This window comes from Zingiber officinale, chromosome 3A (genome assembly GCF_018446385.1).
Source record: "Zingiber officinale cultivar Zhangliang chromosome 3A, Zo_v1.1, whole genome shotgun sequence".
Taxonomy (NCBI): domain Eukaryota; kingdom Viridiplantae; phylum Streptophyta; class Magnoliopsida; order Zingiberales; family Zingiberaceae; genus Zingiber; species Zingiber officinale.
Window position 1 is genome coordinate 25,296,578 of NC_055990.1, and position 22,148 is coordinate 25,318,725.

General features: G+C 37.3%; 2 protein-coding genes across 3 annotated transcripts; one reads left to right on the forward strand and one right to left on the reverse strand.

Moving 5' to 3' along the window:
- Positions 1-1,315: 1,315 nt before the first annotated feature.
- Positions 1,316-5,623, forward strand: LOC122051490 (potassium channel KAT3-like). Of its 2 annotated transcripts, none has more exons than XM_042612653.1 (11): positions 1,316-1,540; positions 1,609-1,824; positions 1,901-2,056; positions 2,132-2,189; positions 2,278-2,595; positions 2,691-2,930; positions 3,011-3,094; positions 3,205-3,237; positions 4,757-4,942; positions 5,011-5,221; positions 5,329-5,623. In XM_042612653.1, exons 1-11 carry the CDS (start codon positions 1,365-1,367, stop codon positions 5,436-5,438), a joined length of 1,788 nt encoding a protein of 595 aa, XP_042468587.1. In that variant the 5' UTR covers positions 1,316-1,364; the 3' UTR covers positions 5,439-5,623. The 2 variants fall into 2 exon arrangements, with proteins under 2 accessions (XP_042468587.1, XP_042468586.1); XM_042612652.1 differs by having other exon boundaries at positions 1,317-1,540; positions 3,011-3,109.
- A 1,183-nt stretch (positions 5,624-6,806) lies between these two features.
- Positions 6,807-7,525, reverse strand: LOC122053618 (dof zinc finger protein 5-like). The gene has a single exon (XM_042615633.1). The coding sequence runs from the start codon at positions 7,502-7,504 to the stop codon at positions 6,944-6,946; it is 561 nt and encodes a 186-aa protein (XP_042471567.1). The 5' UTR covers positions 7,505-7,525; the 3' UTR covers positions 6,807-6,943.
- Positions 7,526-22,148: the final 14,623 nt, after the last annotated feature.

Below are 22,148 nucleotides of genomic sequence, written 5' to 3' on the forward strand. Positions count from 1 at the left end.
ATGACCTCGCAAAAAGGAAGCCAGCAATTAGTTAAGCCACATGAGTCGAAGATTCCTACGCTGAATCTGTCACTAACGACGTACTTTGTGTTACGCTGCCAAATTATTTGATTAGTTTCTAAACACAATTCTCAGTTGATAGATCGACAGAAATCTTGTTCTGCACTGCTTCACCTGACAAAGAGGTGTGCCATTCAAGCAAGACCATCCTCGAACTGGTCTGCTCGAAAACGGAATTGCACTGTGCAATGTGCCAGTACTGAATATGAGCCCAACAACACTGTGCTTGCTGCTGCAAATGAGCATAGTTTACAAGCAATAATGATTCTGTTTGACCAAAAACATCCACACGGAACTATTGTATATCTATATCTATCTATCTATCTATTTATTTATCTATCTATCTATCTATAATTGCAAAGTGAGTCGGAATAGGCAAGGAATCAATATTTTTGGATTCGGAACAGGTTGACAGATCCAAGTTTATCTAATCCGATCGGCACCGAGAAACTGGCACGAAGCAATTCTCGCCAAGAAACTGCATCTGATTCCACTACAAACACAATCTGTACACCAAGTTAATTGTAGGACGCGTGCACACTACTGGCACCAGAACATGATTTCTTGTGTGCTAAATCTTCTCACATTGGTATATTCACTCGCAAGCTACTGCACGAACATACAATGTTAGACCACACAGCACTCGAGACTCAGCAATCAAGCACCTTCCTTGTCATCAAAGGTGGAGAACATGGCAGTTAGCCAACTGAAAGCAAGGGCAAAGAATCACGTTGTAGAGATGTTGAAATTGCAGAAGAGCTAGTCAGTTCGATCGAGAGGACCACAATAGTATAATTATACTAGTGATGGAGGTCAGAAGTTGAAGAATCAAACAGACAAATGTGGATGGAGTTGTAGACACTCATAACAAGCCCCCTCCTCTATAATTTTCTGGGACCTTTCCTCAATCAATCAAAATTTATGGAACCCACCACCATGAGCTTTGCCACCCAAATTATTATACGACTCCCTAAAGACCACCTCACATGGTTTTTATTGAGCTACAATGCCCTCACAGTACATCAACTTGCAAGACAGCGATCATCAGCAATTGTACCTACACAAGTTACTAAATTTGCACCACGTCACAAACTTGAATGATCAAGGCACGACAGATGTGATAATGCACTATAGTTCTAATACGAGATTTTGATGCAGCATCGATCGATCGATCGATCCGTCTTAAAGTGGTAAACAGTAATTTCACATGCTAATGGCCTCACTTTATAAAGGCCTTTTTTTCTCAGTTTTTTTATAAAGGCCTCTCTTTGCGTTGCCTGCCTGCCTGCCATTGCCAAGCGACCATGCCATCGTCTTCCATGAGCTGCTTCCGCCGCTTGTGCGCCGACGGCTTCACATTGCTGAGCGGAAACCAAAAGTGCATCCTATACGATGACCTTCTGCCGTCGCTCGGAGCGTCGATAAGCGACTCGATCAAGCTGAGGAAGCGCATGATTTCGCCATACGATCCGCGTTACAGGTACGCATGCACCTAGCGTCCTTAATTATTCCTTGTCTGAGCTAGTCAAATTCACGAACACTTTACAGGCTGTGGGAGCTGTTCCTGATATTCCTGGTTCTCTACTCGGCCTGGATCTGCCCCTTTGAGTTCGCATTCCTCCGCTACTTGCCGAGAACAATCTGCGTCGTGGATAGCATCGTCGACAGCTTTTTCGCCGTCGACATCATGCTCACCTTCTTTGTCGCCTTTGTCGATCGCAAATCCTACCTTCTTGTCGACGACCCGAAGAGAATAGCATCCAGGTACGTACAATCAATTAGTTTAGCTACTGGCTACTAGCTCCGATCGTGCGAAGCTTCAAGGACTTGGATTTTGCAGGTATTTGTCGACGTGGTTCGTCTGCGACGTGTGCTCGACATTTCCTTTTCAAATCATCAGCTTCTCCTTCAATACGAATGGCAACAGTCTCAGCTTCAAGCTTCTGAGCATGCTCAGACTGTGGCGACTGCACCGCGTCAGCTCTCTGTTTGCGAGGTCTCTACTGTATATGTTAATTCTTCTCCAACAGTTTAGAATAGGATCATATTCGTTTGCTTAATTAATCCTCAGGCTGGAGAAGGATCTTCGGTTCAATTACTTCTGGACGCGGTGCACAAAGCTATTCTCTGTAAGCTTCGATTTCATGTGAATGAATGAAGGCTTTAATATATATATATATATAGTTAGAACAGTCGGTCACTAACCATCTGCTCCAGGTGACTATCTTCGCAGTGCACTTTTCAGGATGCTTCAGCTACATGATCGCCGACCGGTACCCTCAGCCAACGGCAACGTGGATCGGCGCGGCCATTCCAAGCTTCAAGCAAGATACAGTGTGGTTCAGATACGTGACGTCGATCTACTTCTCCATCACAACACTCTCGACCACTGGCTACGGCGACTTCCATGCTCAAAACCCGAGAGAAATGCTCTTCGCTATTTGCTACATGTTCTTCAACCTCGGCCTGACGGCGTACCTCATCGGAAACATGACCAATCTCGTGGTCAATTGGACCAGTCGCACCAAGAACTTCGTAAGAGCTCTGCTCTGCTCTGTTCTTAGCATCCATATATATTAGAATTCAACTACTACTACTACTAATTGCTTAGTAATTGGCTGATTTCACAGAGAAACACAATCCAAGATGCTTCCGAATTCGCAACGAGAAACAAGTTGCCCAAGCACATAAAGCAGCAAATGCTATCTCACATATGCCTCAGATTCAAAACCGAGGAGCTGAAACAACAAGGAGCACTCAATTGCCTCCCAAAAGCCATTCGATCCAGCATAGCTGAGTACCTGTTCTTGCCCCTCGTTCAAAGAGCATACCTTTTCCAAGGCGTCTCCTTCAATCTCATCTTTCAGCTGGTAATCGTCGAGCCCTGAAACGACTTCCATATATATATAGATATATAGATGATCGATGCATGCTAATAATATATAAATAGGTCACGGAAATGCAAGCTGAGTACGTGCCCCCAAAGGAAGATGTGATTCTGGAGAACGAAGCCTCGACTGATCTTTATATAATCGTATCTGGCGAAGTGGTTAATATTATTTTTTTTTTGGTTAACTGCAGCTTTGAGTTTGTTGTCATACGGCATATAGTTGGAGCTCACCTTTTGTTGAATTTTGGCTGCAGGAACTGCGAACGTGCGTGGATGGGAACGAAAAAGTGAGTGAGTATAGTCCCCACTTAGTATGTAGAATTACGATCCAGATCGGAGGATTGTGCAATCAAGAAGTACCAAATTGCTTCTCATTATTTAGAATCATTTTTTTATTATGGGATCATAGTAGAATTGGTGAGATCGGTACAATCAGAATAGAATAGGATCGATACAATCCTATGTTATAACGATTCTATTTATTTTTTTTATTGAAATTATCTTGTTGGCCTTTAAATTGATCACCTTGTGGCCCTATATTCTACCGATCCGATTCCAATCTTGGTCCCGAATCGATCATATATAGGATCATGATATCAAATTATGGTCAGTCACTATTCCAAAGGCTAGTAGACACCTACGATTTATCTCCTTTATGTTGATTTTGAATTGCGATCTAGATCGGAGGATTGTATGATCTAGAATTATCAAATTGCTCCTCGATCATTTGGAATCATTTTTTGCTATGAGATCAGAGCAGAATCAGTGAGATCGGTAAAATCAGAGTAGGATCGGTACAATCCTGTGTTACAACGATTCTACTTTTTTTTTTTTATTGAAATTGTCTTGTTGACCTTTAAATTGATCATCTTATGGCCCTATTTCCTATCGATCCGATTTCAATCCTAGTCCCGAATCAACCTTACATAGGATCACGATCTCAAATTGTGACTGGTCATTATTTCAAAGGCTAGTAGACACCTGTGATTTATTTCCTCTATATTGACTCTGGGACGGGTTGACGGAGAAGGGGGGGTGTAGTCCCCACAATAGTTTGTAGAATTGCGATCTAAATCATAAGATTGCCTGATCCAGAATTATCAAATTGCTCCTCGATCATTTGGAATCGTTTTTTGCTATGAGATCAGAGTAGAATCGGTGAGATCGGTAAAATTAGAGTAGGATCGGTACAATCCTGTGTTACAACGATTCTACTTATTTTTTTTATTGAAATTGTCTTGTTGGCTTTTAAACTGGTCATCTTGTGGCCCTATATCCTACCGATCCGATTCCAATCCTAGTCTCGAATCAATCTTACATAGGATCACGATCTCAAATGGTGGTCAGTCATTATTCTAAAGGTATCTTCTCCATGTTGACTCTGAGACAGGTTGGCAGAGAAGGGGGGCGTAATCCCCACCATAGTTTGTAGAATTACGATCCAAATCATAGGATTGTACGATCCAGAATTAGCAAATTGCTCCTCAATCATTTGGAATCATTTTTTGCTATGGGATCAAAGCAAAATCGGTGAGATTGGTAAAATCAAAGTAGTATCGGTACAATCCTATGTTACAACGATTTTACCCATTTTTTTTTATTGAAATTATCTTGTTGGCCTCTAAATTGGTCATCTTGTGGCCCTATATCCTACCGATCCGATTTCAATATCCCGAATCGATTTTACGTAGGATCATGATCTCAAATTGTGTATTATATTAGAGTTGATGGAACTCCACACTAAAGTTCTTATATATTAAGCATAATAATGGAGAAGGGGATTGATCGATCTTAGAATTCTGTCAGGCCCTTGCGAAGGTAGCTGCTGAGGAAATGTTTGGAGAGACAGGAGTTCTATGCCACATGCCTCAGCCGTTCACCGTGAGAACCACTCAACTCACACAAATTCTCAGGCTGAACAAGGCCAAACTCTTGAACGCCATGCGAGAAAGAAAACCGGACGCAAACATCATCATCAGCAATCTCTTTCAGGTGAATACATTATAACAATTTAACTATCTATCCAATAGATCGTCTTTCATAACGTTCGCATGTTACAGAAGTTGAGGCTACAAGAAAAACTACACCCAACAATACAACTGAATGATCGAGAAATCATTAAACAATGGTTCGATAGAGGCGAGGAAGAAGAACTTGTTTGCAAAAGGGTGACAATCCACATGGGCTTTCAGAAGACAAATCTAGAAAGGCATCTGATGGCAAAGATGATACAGTTACCAACCACTTTGGAGGAACTCCTCAGAATTGGTGGTAAGCATTCCTTCCTTCCTTCCTTTCACTTGCAACATCGATCCAATCAATTGTATATCGAATCAAAAATAAATAAAAAAAGACTGATATAACAATCTTAATTGCAGGGGAGAAGTTTGTAGGGCATCATCCTACAAAAGTGGTGAATGGAGAGAATGCAGAAATCGATGATATTCGTGTGGTGCGTGATGGTGACCATTTATATCTTCAAGCGTGACCGATCTAAATTCTGCTCTTCCGTCCAACTAAACAGACATTTGTGGTTGTTTGATCCAAAGGATTGTCAATTCAACTGCAAGTACACTAAGGGATTTGTTTTGCCCTAAAAGATTCAAGCGTTCTAAGTAAATGTCTATTATCTATCTTTAAGGTAATATTGAAAATATACAACAACAAATCAAATGCGGACCCGAGTCCATAGAAAATACCATTGTATTTCTTACTTGTTGCCTGAGTTTCTATGAGCGCAGAATGATCTTCTATAAGAATAGACAGTAATCCATAATCCTTCTCAATGGGGAAGATAGGAGGAAGATGAAGAAGCTCAATTGAATCAAATATTCAAGATGTCCAAATAATACCTTGATCCATCCTATAGGGATTATCCACATAAAAGTCCATTCATCATTAATACCTCATTAATATTAATGAATTGAGTTAACGGATTTGAATCCATATCTAATATATTAAACCTACCTTCCTACATAAAACATTAGATCACTTAATTAGAATTTAGTTCTCTTAATAATAATTAATTATGTTAATCAAATGTAAACCCATATTACAGAGATTTAAGCCCACTAATATGGGCTTAATCCTTTTAGATAGAATATAAATCAATGTAAAACCAACTACTTAATTCTATTTACAAATACTAACTTTTTAAAACCACTTTCAGTGGTATTAATGAAGTATATCAATATATTTGTATAGTAAATTTAAATGCTAATCAATTCAACTTATCTAACTTTAAAAAAATAACTAATAAAAATTTCCAAATTATAATAAAATAATTATTATAATTAAAATAATTTTCTTTCAATTTGAATGAAACCGTGGAGACCCATCACCCATACCTAGAAAATGACCTTCATATGGATATGGATATGGACATGGACAACAAAAGGAAGCGACACATTGAATGATTCTTTTTTAGATGGATCTCCTTTTCCTCACCATTAAATTGAATTCCGTGTTCCCCCATTACATCCTACATCCATATTTAAATCCATAAACAAAGTTTTCATGTTCCAATTGTATCGTCATCGTCATTATTATCATCGTCATCAAACATTCAACAATCTAAATCTAAGTAAATTCAATGAACTTTTTTCATTGATATTGTTAAATTAATTTGTATTTTTTGTTAGATATCAAGGGCTAATAATAGTTATGAAATGGCAATGCACCTTCTCAAGCATCTTTCTAGTTGGCAATGGAAAGGAATCCTCCAACTAAGCTTGACTTAAAGTGCCACTAAATGCATCTCAAATGAGATAAACTTTAAAATTAATGCAGTTTTATTATTGTATGATTGGTTTCGAGAGTAAATAATTTGTTTTAGTTGATGAAAAAGAGATCTTAATTACTGAACTAGGAAAGAAATTTAATTCCCCACTAAAACAGAATAAATTTGGATGGGCAACAGGAGGAGGAGGAGAACTTTACGATTTGGGCCACGAACACAAACACGACTAGATACCAGATCCCTAAAAGTACAAGTCAACGGAGCGCGCCGCCGCCGATCCCGCGATCGAGCCTCGGCGGCGCGCCGGGCCGCAGCATCCAACTCTGGGCGGCGGATCCGACGCACCCGGGGGCGGAGGCGGCTGCGGCGGCGGAGGGGCGGTGGACGGGGCGGCCCCTGCGGCGGCCGGCCCCGACGGGGACGTTGCGGAGGGCGCCGCCGGCGGTCCAGTAGCGGTGGCAGGCCTTGCAGAAGTGCCGCGGCTGGTTCACGTTGTAGTTGTTGAAGTAGCAGAACTTGGTCTCCCGGCTCTTGCACCGCGGACACGGCAGCGCCTCCCCCCTGGACGCCGCCGCCGCCGCCGCCCCGGTCGCTGGATGCGCCCCCTCCTCTTCCTCCTCCGCTTCCTCCTCCTCCTCCTCCTCTTCCGCCTCCTCCTCCTCCAGCTGCCGCTTGACTTCTCTGTCCCTCTTCCCGATCACCGTGCCGAAAAGCTTGAAACTTGGCGGTGGTTGTGGCGGCGCGGCCTCTTCCTCCGCCATGGCGATGGGGTGGGATTTGGGGATGGCAGTGGAAATGGGAGAGGGATTGTTCATATAAATAAAGTAAAAAAGGGGGGGAAGCAACAAAAAGGCTCCATTCTTTATATAGCGCTAGAGAGATATTTGATAGGGTACCTAAAAAAAGTATCCTAAAACATAATTAAAATGCAGAAAAGTACAAAAGCTTTTCCACAGATGAAAAATTAGTAAAAGTTACTTTTTGATGTTTGCTCTTTTTTAACCTTTTCAAATCAGTTAAATTTATTAGATACACTCCATAAATGCTCTACCTCCGACAAGCGACCAAATTACGCATTTAAAATTTAGAAATTTATAAAAAGCCTATTTAATTTTTTTTTTTTTTAATTACGAACATATTTTGCCTCTCTCAGCAATCACATGCTACTTTAAAAAGTAACAATATTAATAGGTAGCTTGAATTTTAAAAAATAATATTATTGTAACTTTACATTTCAAAAATTAACATTATTAATTTTATGATTTATACCGTATCAAATTTATGTTGATTTTTAAAATTCAATACTAATATGATACATAAACCTAAAGGATACTGGGCAGTGCAACAATAATACATCTAGATTATCATTCAGATATTCATAATTATAATATTATAATAGTTACTGTGAAAGGTAAAACAAAAATAAATACTTAGAATTTCGTAATTTTAATTGCCCCTTTTATCAATTGCCGATAATAAAAAAAGTCAGTTTATTTATTTATTTATTATTATTTTATAATTCAAATGTGTAAAGTTCGCCTAATTAATCCTTGAAATGGAAGATTCGAACTTTGTTCTCTTATCTGCTGTGCTAAGTGCTATAAATAAATAAATAAAAAAGAACCATTATTTTAATTATCATGAAAAGCATTTTTCTTATTAAAAAATATGTCAAAAACCCACTCATCTTACTCGTTTCTATTTTTAAAAATACAAAATTACTATAATATAGTCAAATTTACTCTAACTAATTTTTTGGTCAAAACTTAAACACTCCTCAAATATCAATTAAAACTATTTTAGTTTGATAAAAAAAGATTTAAAATTATTTTAGCCAAAATTAGAATAATTTTGATAAAAACATAACAACTGACCAAAAATATTTAAATACTAAAGTTGCTAATTAAAGTTGCTTTAACATGGAATAATTTTAGCAAAAGGTGCTCTAATAATGTAAATATATGAGGGTATTTTAGCAATAAAAAAAAAAGAATAGATGCCCTTTCATTTTTTTTAACATAGAATATCTTTTGATGATAAAAAAAAATAAAACAGTATTTTTTTTATTTTTCCTAAATATAATTGATACTAAAATTTGATAATATTAATAATATATTACAATTTAAATATAGTAAATTGTGATTGCATTATAGTTCATCCTAAGGGAAGCATTTGTAGAGGCATACTTTTCATTATCATTTCTAAGAATAAATATTCATTTTTTAATAATACCTCAATTAGTGTTAAGGTAAATTATAATAAAATAAACTATTTTTTTATAAAAAATAGCACAAATGACAAAACTTTTTTAAGACATAATTTATAATTTTATCAACATACTATTAATAAATAAGACACACAAATGATATAATACAACTTAATAATGCTACCATAATATTTATATTATTTTTTAAATGTATCTCTAACTACTACTATAATTGCATTGCACATTAATACCCCCAACATTAGCACCCCATTATAATTTAGGATGGTCTATATATATATATATATATATATATATATATATATATATATATATATAGACCATCCTAAATTATACAATTATTTTTAGATGGGGTAAATTATTTTTTAAAATTTAAATAAAAGTAGTTAATTACAAGATTCTATAACAATATTTTATAAAATAATAATATTATTATTATTTAAATAACACTCCTCTTATTTTTCATCCGAAAATGTCATTAGGATGATATTTTGGCTAGGAAAATAAAAGATTATTGGCTTAGCTTGAAATTAACTATTCAAGAAGGCATCTTCCTACTATTCCTTTTCCTTGCATTTGGAAAAATATGATTGTTTTTTTATATATAATCCAGGTATATAGGTATATATCCAGACTTCACCTTTATAATTCTTGAAGATGGGCGGCTCTTCCTAAGTTGCTCATCAGGTACATCCGGACACATAATAGTAATACGTCGACAATCGATCTCCTAATCGCACCATCCTCATAAAGTCATCTACCACCGAATCAATCGAGTACTCTGTTTAGAAGGCAAACTCCTAAGTTTTTTCCGCACGTGAGTATTTCGACTGATCGTTGTTAAGCATACTTTTTCTATCAAATTCGACGTCAAAGCTTGCTCCCGTAGAAGATAGAACTGTAACCTCTTGGTTGATACCATTTCGCCCTTTCTGTTATGATGTTTGGGGATTTTTTTTTCCTTTCTTGCCGATGGAATTTGGAAATATCTTACAATAAGGAGGGCTTGAGTCTCATGTTGTTCGTGTAATATCTGTTAGGTCATGTTGACCAAGTTGACTAAATTTGAGTTGGCTCAAGTTTAAATCTTGATGTGTGAGTTTTGATATTTGACAATATATGTAGATTGCAGGTGCAATCGTCTGATTGGGGAGATTATTGTTGCAATTCCCCTTTGGTCAAGTTTTGATCAGTTTGATATGAAAGAGTCAAATATGTCAAGGCTAATCGGTTACTTGACTGGGAAAGTCCTAACTGGAAGTTAGATAAAGGCAAGTCCAACAGGAATGTTGGCAGAAAGGAAAATTCAAGTGAGTCAGTGTTGACCGGATACTTAGTGGTGAAAGTCCCGATGAGTAAAGTCGAACATGTGAGAATCCTGGTGAGTGAATGTAGGTGAAAATCTTGGTAAGTGAAGCCAGGTGAAAACCCTAGTGAATGAAACTACGTGAAAGTCCTGGTAAGTGAAACCAGGCAAGTGAAAGTCTTGGTGAGTGAAACCGAGCTGTGGGAAAATCCTAGTGAATGAAGTCAGGTGAAAATCCTAGTGAGTGAAGCTAGGTGAAAGTTCTGGTGAGTGGAGCCGAGCAGTTGAAAGTCCTGATAAGTGAAGCCAGACAGTTGAAAATTCAAGTGAGTGAAGTTAGGTGAAAGTCTTGGTGAGTGAAGTCAGACAGATGAAAAGTCCTAGTGAGTGAAGATAGGCAGATGGAAAAACTTGATGAGTGAAGTCAGACACGTGGAAATCCAGGTGGGTCAAGGTTGACCGGGCACCTAGTGTTGAGAAGTCTAAGTAAGTCAAAGTAGTGATCGGATACTTGACACAAGGAAATCCAGATGAGTCAAGGGTCACCAGACATCTGGTGGAAGGAATTCCAAGTGGGTCATGGAGGATCGGGCACTTGGCATGAGACGGTAAGTCTAAGTGGGTCGAGGTTGACTGGACACTTGGCACAAGAAGAAAAGTCTAAGTGGGTCAAAAGATTGACTGAACACTTGGTGAAGAAGTCCCAACAGGTAAAGGTTGACCGGATGCTAGGCATAAGGAGTTCCAACAGGTCACGGTGGACTGGATGTTGGATTTGGGAACCCTTGAGCTTGTGTTATGTAAGTCAAGGGTGGTCAATCGATTAGCCAATCGATCAGCCGATCGATTGGGAGAGTGCTGCGATAAATAGCAGCCCCATAGATTCGGTGATCGATTGGGAGCCTGAATCGCGAGCACAGAAGCCTCCCCAATCGATTAGTCGATCAATTGGGCACCGCCAATCGATCAGCCATTTGATTGGGGCTAGATTTCTCGCGCGAACGCGAGAAAGCTGAATCGATCGGTCATTCGATTTAGGCTTTTCCAACGAGAGCACAGAGGTGCTCTAAATCGATTGACTGATCAATTAAAGCCTCCCCAATCGATTGGAATATAATCGTTGTGCAGGTAGCGAGCGATGGGTGACTGTGATTGCGTGGATGTGACGTAACAATCAATAGAGAGTAAGCATAATCAATTGGGAGCCCTAGAAGTGTCGAGTATAAAGCCATGGCGAACTTTCTTCTCCGTAGAGTTCTTCTGTTCGAGTCTTCTTCAAGCACGCGATCTTCTCCGACACTATCAGTTAGTTCTTGGAAGCTTTTGGGAACAAGTGTTGTTGTACTTCCAAGGTTCAATAGGCGATCTACATCAACAAGATCAAGAAAGAAGAGGTTTTTACTTTATATTCTTGTATTTTTTTCTTGTGTGAATTGTATCTTGTTGTGTGAGTATTGTACGAGGTTTCTCCACTCCGGTAGTTACTGAAAATGAGTGTTTTTCATAGTGGAGAGTGTGTCGTGTGTGAATCCTTAGATTAGTCACATTTTTTTATGTGGATACCAAGTAAATCTTTGTATTAGCGTCGTAAGTGTTGTTTCGAGTTATATCCGCTACATATCATCATCACGAAGTAAGCTAAGGAAATGCAACGAGTTATTCACCACCCTTTAGTTGCAAATCGACCCTAATAGATACCATTTCGCCCTTACTATCATGTTGTTTGGGGATTTTTTTTTCATTTCTTGCCGATGAAATTTGGAAACATCTTACAATCAGGAGGGGAAAAAAATACAGAAAAGAAACATGCTATAAATTATAAAAGCATGCAAAAGGCCATGAAGCCGGCTCACTTTTTAATCATTAGTCTTACTTTAAACTTTGACAAACTAGGGTTCATCCACTCCATCCCACATCATCTAATTTAATACTTAAATATATTTATTTTGAAACTAATTATCAATTCATTATGTCTTTAAAAAAAAATCAAGTATTGACTTAGTCATCCAGTTAGACATAAACAAAGACAAATTAGTATTGGGGAGAAAGAGGAGTGACAATTTCTCGTCTTTGTAAGTCCATTTTGATCTTTTTATTGTCTTCGTCTAGATTTTCGATGGGGTTCTTTCTTACCAAAAAGGAGTGGCTAACCGATTCCACTTCTTTCTTGCTTGCCTTCCTTGGTGAGGTAAATAAAGGTGAAACAGACGCGATTTGTTCAACTCTCTCTTCCTCACCCTCCCAAAAGGGTAGATGATAAATAGTTCTTCCATGTCGCTCGCTACACATGCCATGCCATGCCATATATGCTTCCTTTGCCACCTCACAGAGAAGGTAGGTAAAGTGTGTAAATTAAAGAGCATCCAAATCCACATAGAAAACCAACAAAAGGAGAAGCATAAAAGATCTCACTTTACAAAGCAAGTGATCATGCATCCTCATCTCAAGGGAGATGCATCTGAAGTAAAAGTACTATACCAATGATATATATAATTCTTTAATATTACTTTTGAAGGGATATGATATGATTAATAAATAATAATTTTAATATTCTTGGACTTTGTTAAGGGAGACCACAAGACAAGGGAGAGCCTTCTTTGCCTTTAATTTAAAGAAAGAATTCATAAGAGATGGAGAGGTACATCTGGTGGAGTCCCCATTTAACTTGTATATTGCACTTGAGATTCCCTTGCAAATCATGTATATATAAAATAAATGTACTAGCATCTTGGGAAAGATAAGGATGTCTATTCAGTTCAAATTGATATTTTAGCAATCAAAACAAACTCAAAAAATATATAAAAATATTAGGGTAACAATTAATAAGATGTTCCTTTTTTTATTTTAATCATCAAAAACCCTTCAAAATGATATTTTTTATTTATTATCAAACCATGACCCATTTTACTTTAGTCTGTTTTATTTTAAAAAAAATACTCCTATTTGGTAGCATTAGCTATGTTTTATAACTACTATTAATAATAATAAGATACTTTAATTCTATTAACACTAATAATACTATATTATAATCACTAAAAAACCTGATTTGTGATGAATTTTAGTGAAAAATTAATTTGTTGCAAATCGATAACAAAATTAGTGACGAAAAACTCTTTGGTCGTAAAACGGTAACAAAATTGGCAACAAAAATATTTTTATCATAAAATTTGTAACAAAACAATTTGTCACAAATTTCATCGCTAATGTACGATGAAAAATGAATTTGTCACTAATTTGTGACGACTTGATATTGGTCACAAATTAGAACGACAAATTATGGAAATTTAACGACTACTTATTATTCGTCACTAAATTTGTAATGAAGTCAGATTTTGTCACTAAATTTGTGACAAATTTATAATTCATCGCTAAATTTAAATTAAATTATGGATCGGAATATTAGATTCAACAACGAATTGAGGATTCGTCGCTAATTTAGTGATGAATACAATCAGTGACGAATCCTCAATTTGTCACTAGCAATGAATACTATTATTTGTCGCTGAATCAAAAGTGAATAGTGTTATTCGTCTAATCATGAATTCTTCGCTAAATTTGTGACGAAGTTAGATTTCTTCGCTAAATCTATGATGAATTTATAGTTCATCACTAAATTTAAATTAAATTGTGGATTGGAATATTAGATTCAGCAACCAATTGAGGATTCGTCGCTAATTTAACGACGAATCCAATTAGTGACGAATCCTCAATTCGTCCCTAATTCAACGATGAATCATGAATTCATTGCTAAATTTAGGGATCTAAATCCCTCCCTCCTAACCCTAATTTTTCAATTCACAATGGCACCCTAGATCCCTCCTATGCTCGCACCGCACCGCACCGCACCACACCGCATACTCTCCTCCGTCAGTGCTCTCCTCCATCGACCAGGGTCGGCTTAAGCCTATTTGAGACCCTAGGCGAGGAAAAATAGACATTTGACCTTGTTTAAAAAAAAAAAAAATTTCTTGCACCCTTTTCATTCAAACTTGGGACTAACAACGGAGATGAAGATAGAGAAAACAATCCTTACAAAAAAAAAAAAATTGATAAAATAAAAATAATAAAATGGGACAAGAATAAAAAAAATATATGCTTCCGTCCTCAACTCATCATCATCCGCAAACCACAAAAAGTAAATAAATTTAAAATACATGTATAAAATAACAAAACTCAATACAATTTTTTAAAAATGAAGATCGCAACGAGATTAAACCAAGTTACCAACCACTATCATTTGTCATGAACTAAATGAGTCTTTTTAGGCACATAACAAAAAAGAAAATAAATCATATTTTTCATCGCCTAAACCAGAATAATTGTAAATGATAGAATAGAGATAAAGGAAAAATAAAAAAAATTATGATTGTAAATACATATAAATAAAAGTTAAACTTAATATCTATTAAAAAAGTGAAATGGTAGAAGTATTTAACTGATTATTGTTCAAAAATAATAAAATTCTTCATTTCGATCATACATAATATGAATGAATCCATCATCATTTAAACTTAATCAAGCAAGGAGGATAGTAACACCAACAAATTCAACGTAACAGTATTAGATGCGATTTCTTTTCCTCAATCTTAATGAGTGATAGAAGCACAATGAACCAGAGTTGGAAAAGAGAAACTAAAAAAAATTAGTATTTTATTTTACATGTATGAATAAAAAAATTTTAATATATATTTTTATCAATCAAAGAAGAAAACATTATCAAAAGAGAAATATAACGAGAAAGAGAAAAAGCTAGGATCGAGAGATAAGAAAGAATAACATATTAGATCTTATAAAATAATATATACAAAATTAAAAGTAAGTTTAAACTATTAAAAAGAGAGTCTCCTATGTGGCAAAAGGCGAAATCGTTCGCCCCCAGCGCCTCCGTCGCACCCGACCCAAGGTCATTACGAGGGAGGTAAATCACAGCATCCTGAGCTAGCATGTGACAGGTGGGGTGAGTTACACAGGGACCGGGGATTTACGCCCCGACTACCTTGAGTTTCGACCCCGCAATCTTATGTGATAAACATCCCATCATATATCAACTCGGATGACCTATGGAGAGTCCTCTATGACTCTATCAATTGGAGATGAGATATTTGCAAAATTGGAAGGTTTGACAGGAAAATGAGATAATACAAATTTTTAATCACGTGCAGTCATCATCCTATTCTTTTCCATTCTATTAAAGTAATATATTTAATATATTAAAAATAATCAGTATTTGAGGTCCTAGTCTTACTAAAGCCGGCCCTGCCGCCGATGTTCTTGTCCGCCGATTTTCTCCCACTAGCAAAGCACGCCGAACAAGACCAGTAGTCTCCAATTCATTCTCTCACCTCTCCTGTACCTCCCTCTCCTCCCCTGCACGGCCGGCTAGCCACGAGCACAGCAGGCCTCGCGGCCGGCCGCGAGCGCATAAATCACATAGGAGAACGTACGTGAACACAGACTTCCCTAAATCATATTGATCTACAAATCAACTAACTAACTAACCACGATCACAATCCATGAAACAGTCTACAGGAAGCACTGCCCGGCGGCTCTTTGCGACCAAGTGTGGCAGTTGGAGAGGATCGAAAAATCCACATTGTTCAAGAATTTATGAAGTTACTCACCGTCGACCCTCGCTCACTCCGCAAGGCCGTACGGCTCCCTGCTCTACCTCATTGCCGGTACCAAAAACTACGATGACTAATTCATGGAGGGTTCCATGGATCAGATACTGGGAGTTGGGATGTCAGACAAGGTGTGGGAGGCAACAATTGCTCATGCCATTATGCCAAGACCTGCCGCAACTAAGCATCAAAGGGTGAGAATTACTAACCATTCTTCTTCTCCTCCTAAACACGACAGCTCTGAAGATCACTGAAGCTCGAATATCTATCTATCTATCTGGAGGCCTACGTGCATCATCTGGTGAAAGAGGCATACCACAGCTGGGACGGCTTGGAAGAAAGCCATGCACTATTTGACCACCGAATTCTGCTACAAAGTTAGTGTATCCATCCAATTTGTTCAACCGGAAGAAATTTAGTGTATCCAATTTGAAGATCACTGTAGCTCGGAAAAATATTTTTAATAATAAAATATATTAAGATGGAATAAAATAATATTTTAATAATAAATAAAAAAATAAGCTCCTGACTATTTCGATAATAATAAAAAGGAACTCCTTTAATTTTATCCAAAAAGCTGAGCTAAAATGAGCAAGTACAATGGGCACAACAATTATGACTATTAATCAGGGGCGGATCTAGGATTTTAAGTTTGGGGATCGTATATTAAGTGACGAAAATATTTATTAAATGTATTATATAATAATGACCTCTCCAAATTTTCAAAATGCATAATGTATATTTAGTTGAAATGTGAAAAATAAAGGAGAAAAAAACTTAGGGTGTGTTTGGTTTACGCATGTTCCATTTTCATTTTCTGGAAAACGTGTGTTTTCTAGAAAATAGAAAATGATTTTTCATCATTCTTTATTTTTCTATAAAATACTATCTATTTTTTTAGAAAACAAACATGGAAATGCAAACCAAAACTATTTTTTAAAAATGTACGTTTTTCAAAAAATAAAAATAAAAAATGTACAAACCAAACGGACCCTTAAATTCAATCCTACAAAAATTCGAACTCAAGAGGTGTGTTAAAATAAAAATAAAACTTACCATTACACCAACTATACATATCTTTTAAATTAGGGTAATTTTTGAAAAAATTTATTAATAAAATTTGAAAAAAAAAATCTATAAAATTATGTTATTAAAAAACTTTTGGAGGACCATGACCCCTCATGTCCTAATATAGATCCGTTCCTGTTACTAATCAGCTTCAAATTCACGTCATCGCTGCATTTCTCACCTAAACTTGTTCAACAGATTGTTGGTGCTTTGGCGTTGAAGGAAGGGCCAAGTAGCTTATGCATCATGCCATCGTCCAACCCAAAAGCTCCCAAGTGGTAAGAACTAAGAAGTATCCATCAGCCAGGAGCTTCAAGTCTGCCATTCTTTATATATCATGCAGTACCGAACTGCATAGCTCTGTCACTTCTATCAATCACTGTGTCTGTGGTGGTGAATTGAATGATAAAGTGTCACTTCAATGCCAATAAATATAAACAGCGTTGGCCGATTGTCAAAAATGGCCCTATTTCTGACGTGGAGGTGGGGAAAGAAAGATTACTGCATGCCAAACTCAATTTTTAATAAATAAATTTACTGTTGCTTCCATTTAATTAAAATTAAGCATTCCGGTGATTAATGCATGCGACAAAGGGCCTGGATTGCATTAATTAACGATCGAAGAATGGGAAAGAAATGGTGATTGATTGATTGATTTTGTTACCTTGTTCCGGTGATCTCCATTGAGAGTTGAGTAGAGGTCCGAATGGAGAAGGAGAAGTCGCTCCGGGTTGGGATGATCGATCAGATTACGTGCGAGATTTCGGTAATGCGCATGGTGCGCCACTGCGCAGAAAGATCTACTTCCGCCAGAGTCCCCGAGTCTATCACGGATGACAATAAAGATAATTAGAATAATATTCCTCTTCTTTTTCTAGTCACCAGCAATCACCAACAACTATTCGTTAGTTTCAGCTAAAGAATTGCAGTAGTAAGTCTTCTACTATCTCCTCACGTTTGTCCCTTAGCCAGCAGCAGCAAACTAAATCCGGCCTTCCTCCAGCCAACAGCAGGTCCGACATCTTCCTCCTGTCCTCAATTCCAACACCATAAAAGCACCAGATTTCTACAACAACAACCACAACTTTATTACTGCCCTCCTCCAGCAATAATAAGTCTAGCATCTCCCCAACAGATTTCTTCCATTTCAACCACTGTCAGCACTCAACAACAGCAGCAACTGCTTCCATCTTCATTATCAACGGGCACCATCTAAATTGTGTTTGTCAACTTTGTTTTAAACAAAATGCTTGATATGTCTTATTCAAAACTATAGAGATCTCTCCTCCATCTCAAAATATTTCTTTTCCTATTCATGAATGATTCTCTCTTTATCCGTTAAACTTGATCGGGATAATTATTTACTTTGAAAATTCGAATTTCTTCCTTTGCTTTTTGTTCATGATTTACTTGGTACTTCATCCCAATCTCAGAAAGATGATCCATCTTATGCTATATGGTTAATGTGTTGAAGATCAATATTAATCCGTTAACGGATAAGAATAAAAATATAGATTGGAGTATTTTTTCTCATTCAATGGATAAGATTTAATTGATAAAAATTAAAATGTATGGTTGAGAGTATTTCTCTCATCCAATGGATAAGGATAGAATTTCTTGATAGATAGAATTCAGTTTTCTGATCAATTATGTATCTTGTATGGTGAGTACTATAAATACTCCCCCTGCATACTTGTTCATCATCCAACGAAAAATAAAAGTATAGAGTCTTCAAGTTGAAAGTTGTTCTCCATCTTCCTTTTCCTTTCCTCTCTAAAATTGTGAGTGATTCTCAAAAGTGTTGTAGTGTCTTTGAAGTGTGAATATAATACAAGTAATTTATTTACTTGTTTATAGTCCAATTTTTTTATCGACAATTGATATTAGAGCTGAACGATCAAGGATTGTTCTTGGTGGAGTTATCTTGAATCGTAAGGAGGTTTATATTGTACAAGGTTGTTAATTAAACTTGTTCGGTATAATCAAAATCTTTTCGACACGATGGGCGACCTTCAAGTAGTAGGAGGAGTCAAGAAACTCAACAACAAAAACTACAACACGTGGACAACATGTATGGAGTCCTACCTACAAGGTCAGGATCTTTGGGAGGTTGTTAGTGGTAGTGAAGTCATGCAACCAGCAGAAGATGCTAATGGCATATTGCGAAAATGGAGGATCAAAGCAGGTAAAGCAATGTTTGCTTTAAAAATCACAATTAAAGAAGAAATGTTGGAGGACATCCGAGATACCAAAACACCAAAAGAAGTATGAGATACCTTTTGCTACATTCTTTTCAAAGAAGAATGATGCAAGATTGCAACTCCTGGAGAATGAGCTACTAGCAATAGGACAACATGACAAAATGATTGCCCAATACTTTCACAAGGTAAAGTCGATATGTCGCGAAATTTCAGAATTAGATCCAGCAACTCCTATTGGGGAAACCAGGATAAAGAGAATAATTATCCATAGTTTAAAACCAGAATATCGAGGATTTGTTGCTGCTATACAAGGATGGCCAACGCAACCATCACTTCTTGAGTTTGAAAATTTACTTGCAGGCCAAGAAGCTATGGCTAAGCAAATGGGAGAAGTCTTGCTAAAGGGTGAGGAGGAAGCGCTCTACACCAATAAAAGTAAGGGCAGCTTCAAATGACATGCTGGTGATGGATCTAAAAAGGATGATGATAAAGTAAAGAATTATCAAGGCAATGAAGGCCATCATCCAAGAAGAGCCCCACAGAATCATGTCAATAATAGAAAGTTTATTGGCAAGTGTTACAACTGTGGGAAGGTGGGTCACATGGCAAAAGATTGTTGGGCTAAGAAAAAGTTTGTTTAGAGTAATACTGCTACCTCCAATCCTAAGGAGAATAGTGAAGATGACTGGGATGCTGAAGCCTTGTTCGCTGCAGAGAAAAATGAAGTAGCTTTTACAATAATGTCAGACAAGATTAACTACAAAAATGATTGGATCATAGATTCAGGCTGCTCAAATCACATGATGCACTTGGATTTCAGTTTATCCTTGTACCAGGTCCTGGTTAGTACAGTATTCTCCTGTTTATTTCAGTTTGCATTTACCTTTATTACGTTAGGAGACTGTACGCATGATTAGTGCTAGATGTTATTTCCTTACTATGTATATTAGTTGTTACCCGTTGAGTGTTAGACTCACACCCTCCTCCGTTGCTATTTTCAGGTTGATGCTGTTCGGAGGAGTTCCAGTCGCTAGTCCCCTACAGACCGCGAGGACGTGTGGTTTATCTTTTGGTTTTCTTTATCAGACTAGTTCTGTTTGATGCACTTGGATTATGGTTTTTGTGTTATGGATATTGCACTGTCGATGATTTTCATTCAGATTTGTTTTACTACATGCCTGCCTGGATGGCAGAAGAGGTGAGTTGATTTTATCGTCGGATTTGAGTTTTATGAGTGTAGTGGAGTAGAGTTGGTTTTGAGTCTGCTTATCACTGTTCAGTTTGTTTACTATTTAACTGCGTGGTTGTGTCAGCCAAAGGCTGAAATTGATATAAACTGCGTGGATGTCTGTGTTATTGTTTGTTTATTATTGTTATTATTCCAGCCGCATGTGGCTGAGATATATGGTGATGTAGAAAGTTTCAGATTATCCGCCGTACAGGGGAGATGCTGCCGAAATTTCTTCGGACAGGGACTCCTCCGGGGCGTGACAATTTATTTGGTATCAGAGCACAGTTATACGATCCTTTGTTTTTGTATTTTGGAATATTTGGGATAACCTGATACCAATTTATTTGGTATCAGAGCGCCAAGTTGGCGATACTTGTTTGATTTTCGTGTTACGGATTTTCGAGATTTATCTGATACTAATTTATTGATATTGGTATCAGAGTGTGTTATGATACTTGCTTTTGGTATTATGGATTTTTGGGTTAGCCCAAGTTTGCGAGTCAAACTGGGTAGTTATTTTGGATTGCACAGATTTTCCATTATGTATATGTTTTGGACTTCCGTTTCGGATTTATATGGATTTCCGGTGGTTTTCTTGTACGGAATTTCGAGGTCAAATTGGGGACTGGACAGCGACGGAACATCTCCAGACAGAAAATTAGGTATGATGTGTATTTTATGATTATTATACTTGTAGTAATATATATGATATAACTTAATAGATATGAGGAGATCTACACGTATTGCTGCGAGACGTGGTGTTGGACGGCCACGTACGAGGACCTTGGGATCTCTGGATTTGCCAGAGATGCCTACTGGGGTTGAGCCTGTCAGTCAGAGACAGACTCAGGATACTGCGGGCGTGTCGGGCTCTCAGGATAAAGAAAAGCTACAAAACTTGTCTGAATATAAGGGAGCTCGTATGGTGGTGGCAACCAACAACTCAAGGTTACCAATAGCTCACATCGGTAAGACAATAATTACACCCCAATATAATTCTAACCAAGTGTCACTTCAAGATGTCTATCATGTCCCAGGAATGAAGAAAATTTTATTATCTGTGTCTCAACTAACATTATCAGGTCACTATGTTCTATTTGGTCTTGAAGATGTAAAGGTATATCAAAATCTCAAAATATCAGAAACACCGATAATGAAGGGGCAACTACTAGAGTCGGTCTACGTGATGTCAGCAGAGTCTGCATATATAGACAAGACAAGAAAAAGTGAAACATCAGACATATGACATATGAGATTAGGTCGTGTTAACTATTCCAAGTTAAACATGATGATGAAGAAGTCAATGCTTAAGGGGCTTCCTCAACTAGACATACGAACATACACGGTATGTGCGGGATGTCAATATGGTAAAGCACACCAATTACCATATCAAGAGTCAAAGTTTAAAGCAAAGGAACCATTAGAGTTAGTCTACTCTGATATATTCGGACCCGTTAAGCAACCATCAATCAGTGGTATGCGGTACATGGTGACATTCATTGATGACTTCTCAAGGTATGTCTAGATATTATTTATGAAAGAAAAATCTAATACATTTTCCAAGTTTAAAGAGTTCAAACAGTCAGTCGAAGGAGAATTGGGAACAAAGATCTATTGTCTACGCACAGACAACGGGGGAGAATATAGCTCAAGAGAGTTCTCCCAATACTTAAGAGAAAGTCGAATATACCATCAGTACACATGTGCCAACACACCACAACAGAATGGTGTAGCAGAAAGAAAGAACCGACATCTTGCAGAAGTTTGTCGGAGTATGTTGCACGACAAGAATGTACCTGGACAGTTTT

Bases quoted from the DNA above. Each gene is read 5' to 3' on its own strand.
- LOC122051490 (XM_042612652.1), top strand. From the start codon at position 1,365: ATGCCATCGTCTTCCATGAGCTGCTTCCGCCGCTTGTGCGCCGACGGC. The intron at 2,931-3,010 runs GTAATCGTCGAG...ATATATAAATAG, and splicing joins TCAATCTCATCTTTCAGCTG to GTCACGGAAATGCAAGCTGA. The intron at 5,222-5,328 runs GTAAGCATTCCT...TCTTAATTGCAG, and splicing joins GGAACTCCTCAGAATTGGTG to GGGAGAAGTTTGTAGGGCAT.
- LOC122053618 (XM_042615633.1), bottom strand. From the start codon at position 7,504: ATGAACAATCCCTCTCCCATTTCCACTGCCATCCCCAAATCCCACCCC.